Here is a 5,158-nt window from a genome sequence, read left to right on the forward strand (position 1 = left end):
TTTAAAATAACAACCTGATTTTAGATTTTTTTTGGCTTAAAAAGGCCAACTCAATAGACTCGACTTTAATCAACGGCTCTACCAATGATGGTTGGTTTTTTGTTTTGTTTTGTTTTATAAAATTTAAGGGTATTTTGATAATTAGACTAAAAAAAAATAATTGCCATCGAGACAGTTTTCAGGATATTTTGAACCCTACGTGCTATTGGTTTGATTTGATTCAGAGAGCCCTCAATGAGATGCTTCCTACAGTCCTACTTGACAAATACATGCGCAATCCTCTCGGAAGGGCACTCAATGCAATTCCCCAAAAACAAAAAGCAAAAAAAAAAAGGTTCCGACCATATTATTGGGTGGTCGCCACCGGGATGCAAACGTACTCCCTCGCGTCATCCGCCAATCTACGCTGTCGAACGTTAATAGGCCCCTCAACGTTGCCTCTCATTTTTCAGAGTGAATTTCAGTTATATTTATACTCGGCTGAGTCTTCGTCAATATTCACAACACCATCAGAAGAAACAGAACGATAATAACTTCGCCGAGAAAAAAAAAAAAAATACTTGTAGTTTTGTGCAGAAATGGCTACGGAAGCTCCCGTTATTCCTCTTCTTACACCTTACAAGATGGGCAATTTCAATCTATCCCATAGGTACTCATGCTCCTTACTGATTCATTCCATTTTTTCTGCTGTGAACTCATGCGGATCAATTGTTTGTGCGAAATCCCTGTTGAACATTGGTATGGGTCATGCTGTAAGTCTTACTTTGAAGTCACAATGTTTGAACTTTGTTCAACGATTTTGCAGGATATAGTATTCCTCATGTCCATATATTCTATTGTGCCCTGTGAAAAATTACTTGCATCCACGAGTAGTGTAGTGTACTGGAATAGGGAAATTTCTCGTTTTCCATTTGGTGAATGAACACTCAATGGCCGATAAGAATCGTAATTGGGCCTCACGGAACATTGTATGGCACAGGAAAAATTGATCATATCTGATTACTTTAAGAATTAGTTGAACTTTCCGTGATTTTTTTTAACTGAAATTTTGTTGTCTCTTGCTATTCAGAGTTGTTTTAGCTCCACTGACTAGACAGAGATCTTACAATAATGTTCCCCAGCCCCATGCTATCTTATATTACTCTCAGCGAACTTCCAAAGGGGGTCTTCTGATTGCTGAAGCTACTGGTGTTTCTGACACTGCTCAAGGGTAATTTGTGGACTTTATAATTTACAATTCTTAAGGTTATTTGTGTCTCTGATTGCTAATAAGTTTCACAAAATGTTTTCCCCCTCTTTTTCAATGTGAAGGTATCCTCAAACACCAGGTATATGGACAAAAGAACAAGTGGAAGCATGGAAACCCATTGTGGATGCTGTCCATGCTAAAGGTGGTATATTCTTTTGTCAGATTTGGCATGTTGGAAGGGTTTCAAATTCAGGTGCATTCCTGTTACGCTTATCTTCTGATCTGGAAATATTAGGTAGAAAATTATCTGTCTGTCGTGTTGAATGTACAAAGACAGTTTTGGAATATTTCCTGTGGATTATGACTCTGAATGGCCTAAAACCACGTTATATGTCAATTATTCCTTGGGAATAGTTACATTGTCTTTTGCTGCCTTCTTCTCTGCTGCCTGTTGTTTAAATCTACGGATTTTTACCATAACAAGTATGGTTTTCACTTTACATCAGTTTCCTGAATGCAAAATTATAAATGTGTCATTACTGCAAGAATTTGGTAATCAAAAGAAAACCTGAATGGTATAGATATCTCAATGGCAAATAAGTCGATGGGAAATTGTTGGCTGAAGCCCCATGTCTTAAAGGATCTTTTCGTATTTGCATACATTTTTCTATGGCATCAATTAAATCAGTTCAAGTAAAGCACTATACTTGAAGGACCTGTTCACTCCTCCTCCTGGTGTGCAAGATAAATTAATAAATAAAAATTGAAAAAGGAAAACATAAAAAACTTCTGTCTAGTTCTCTGTTGTGGTGAAAAGCTTTATGGCGATGCTCTCTCTAAGAAAAGGTGGAAAACAATTAAGCTACACCTCTTTATGGAAGCAATGTGGTATGCCTGTATGTGTGGTTTTTTCCTTAAGTATTATGAGTTTTGGGATGTGCATCATAGTATGTTTAATGACTTTTCTTATGTTTTCAAATTCAGACCCTGAAATTTATGATAATATGAACCTAATTCTGCTAAAACATTTGTGTTCATTCTATCCCCAATTTCCTAAGTCTTGAATGAATTTGATGTTTATATCCAATATCTCTCCATCTTACATTGTTTTTTAACAGGTTACCAACCAAATGGGCAGGCCCCTATATCTTGTACAGACAAGGGACTAGCTCCACAACTTCGGGCTAATGGCATTGATGTTGCACAATTTACACCACCAAGGAGGCTGGGGACAGATGAAATTCCTCACGTCATTAATGACTTCAGACTTGCTGCAAGGAATGCTATAGAAGCTGGTACTTCCACTAACTAAAATGTGTTAAAGTATAAGTATTGCCTAGAATGGCCGGTTATTTCAAATAATGCTTTCAAAACCATACTAGTCATTGAACCAGTAGAAGTATGAGGTTCTATTGTTTTGAACATAGTTGAATTAGTTATAATGAAATTAATATTTTTTTTATTTTATATATAAAAAATGTTACATAAAAAAGTAGAAAATTAGTTTTCACTACTTACTGGTTATTGACTAATGTCTATCAATTTTGACTAGTTTAGGACTGGCTTTAACAGTTTCTGACCATTTTTAAACTAGGCTAGTTTTGGAAGCATTTTATACTGGACCAGGATCTAGTTTAATGGTTTAATGGTTGAATCAGCCAGTCTGATTTGGTTCCATGAATTATGTTTACAACTGAGCTATGCCAAGATTGCTCCCAATTTGGTTTTACAAATCGTTCCATTGCTTGTTTTAATCCATTCCTTCAAGTTATAAAAGCAGTTTTCAATACCATCTTGGTCCTTCTAATTTCACTAAAGGTTCAATTGGGTACCTAAGTAAATGTTGCTTTCCTATTTGTTGCGTTTGAGTGTCAACATAGGTTAAAAAAAAATTATAGAGAAATCAATTCACTCCTTTTTCACATTTGCGTCCAATATTCCACATCAAACGTTACAATTTGTTAACTCCGATGTCAAATCTAACAATGAGTTAATGGTGCCAGGTACAAAGATACTACTCCGTTTCTATTTATAAGAGAAACTATCACTTTTTACTTGTTTTTTAATACAAGCAAAATCACATATTTCAATAAGCATTTATTACACATTTCCTAAATCGCCCCTCATAATTTACATTAATGAGAAATAATTAATGCATGCTTATGTTGATTAACATAGGACATTTTAGTCCAATTTCTTTATTTTTAGACATAATTATTATGGTTAACTAATTTTCTTAAATTGTGTGATGCAGTTTTTTTTTTTTTATATATATAAAAATGGAGGGAGTAACATCTAAGTTAACAGCCTGTTAGACTGGCATTCATGTTTTGATGAATAACGTGACATAATGGCAAGAGTTTTCCACATTAAAAATAGAGGGGCAATGTTGTAACGGAATGAAGGACAATATTGTCTGAACCACATGGAACCAAATTGAAATTTTTACTGATTTAGAAGGACTGAAAGTGGATATAAGGCAGAGTCATGTTGGAAGCACTATATTTTTTTAGGGGAGATGTAACACTTAGGTTGCACTGGACACTGGCACTAAATTTCTATGTATATGTTTGACAATATTACCGTACGCAACCAGTTTAAAATGATAATACTTGTGAAATTGTAGGTTTTGATGGGGTTGAGATTCATGGTGCCCATGGTTACCTTCTTGACCAATTTATGAAAGATCAAGTCAATGATCGAATAGATGAATATGGTGGATCACTAGAGAATCGTTGTCGGTTTCCTTTGGAGGTTGTTAAAGCTGTTTCAGACAAGATAGGACCAGAGCGAGTTGGAATTAGGTTATCGCCTTTTGCAAGTTATGGTGAATGTGGAGACTCCAATCCTGAAAAACTCGGCTTATACATGGCAAATGCTCTAAACAAATATGGTATCCTGTATTGTCACATGGTAGAGCCAAGAATGAAGACTGTTGGAGAAAAATTTGAGACCCCTCATAATCTTGTACCAATGAGAAAGGCATTCAATGGCACATTCATTGTCGCCGGAGGCTATGACCGCAAAGAGGGCAACAATGCTGTGGCTGAGAACCGGGCAGATCTTGTCGCATATGGTCGCTGGTTCTTGTCCAATCCAGATTTGCCCAAAAGATTTGAGCTTGATGCTCCTCTCAACAAGTATAATAGAGACACATTTTATGTTCCTGATCCAGTCGTTGGATATGTTGACTATCCATTTCTAGATGGAAGTTCTTAAGCAAGTCTCTAATTGCTGAAGTGCCTTGTATTTGAACGTTTCAATTTCAGTGGAAACTGTTCTTACGTCTACAAAAATCATTGGGCAACTATTATATACTTGTTTGTGCCCCACTATTTCTGTGATTTGTAGGTGTAGCCACCAATGGATAACAATGTTTCTAAAATGATTATCAATGCTTATAAATTCCTTAATCTGGCTTCCACTTTTAGCTATTGATTTTTGCCCATACTAATTGTTGTCTCCCAACCATACTAATTTAATTGATTACCTTTGGTGGTCGGACACTTACTCTATATTTTAGCACATTATAATTTGGAAAATTTATCTAATTCTCCTTTATTTCAAAAAAGGAAAAAATAAACAATGAAATGGCAAGTTAATTGAGCTAAAAAATCATAGCTTAACATTTTTCATTATGGATCACGAGTTTGAAGCTTAGCTGAGATATACATGCCTCTCTCTATGTGCGTGCATGCAGGCATGTGTAAAGATTAAATTAAGCGTTGAAATCGAATGGAATATACAAAATACATTATTGAGTAAACTTACCAGAACAATTTGGATCCTCTATTATTCATAATTTATTAAACTTTCTATAAATTTTATATATGATATGATATGTATGCGGTCAAGGGGAGTATAAATTTTATAGATGATATGATGTTAAAAAAACATTTTAATAAATCTTTTCATTCTGTACAATCTAAATTTGATGTGGAGGGTTCAAATTTAATATTATAAATTTTT

The 5,158-nt window shown here is 34.9% G+C and overlaps 1 protein-coding gene across 1 annotated transcript; it reads left to right on the plus strand.

Moving 5' to 3' along the window:
• The first annotated feature begins 297 nt into the window (after positions 1-297).
• Positions 298-4,602, plus strand: LOC129313318 (putative 12-oxophytodienoate reductase 11). Its single transcript, XM_054956277.1, has 5 exons — positions 298-649; positions 1,070-1,210; positions 1,312-1,442; positions 2,308-2,484; positions 3,816-4,602. Exons 1-5 carry the CDS (start codon positions 579-581, stop codon positions 4,406-4,408), a joined length of 1,113 nt encoding a protein of 370 aa, XP_054812252.1. The 5' UTR covers positions 298-578; the 3' UTR covers positions 4,409-4,602.
• Positions 4,603-5,158: the final 556 nt, after the last annotated feature.

Source organism: Prosopis cineraria, unplaced genomic scaffold (genome assembly GCF_029017545.1).
Source record: "Prosopis cineraria cultivar Desert tree isolate PC_DT_omini unplaced genomic scaffold, ASM2901754v1 PC6, whole genome shotgun sequence".
In the NCBI taxonomy this organism is placed as follows: Eukaryota; Viridiplantae; Streptophyta; class Magnoliopsida; order Fabales; family Fabaceae; genus Prosopis; species Prosopis cineraria.

Excerpts from the sequence above, each read along its gene's own strand:
- LOC129313318 (XM_054956277.1), top strand. The coding sequence starts at position 579 with ATGGCTACGGAAGCTCCCGTTATTCCTCTTCTTACACCTTACAAGATG. Across the intron at positions 650-1,069 it reads AATTTCAATCTATCCCATAG|AGTTGTTTTAGCTCCACTGA; the intron begins GTACTCATGCTC and ends CTTGCTATTCAG. Across the intron at positions 1,211-1,311 it reads GTTTCTGACACTGCTCAAGG|GTATCCTCAAACACCAGGTA; the intron begins GTAATTTGTGGA and ends TTCAATGTGAAG.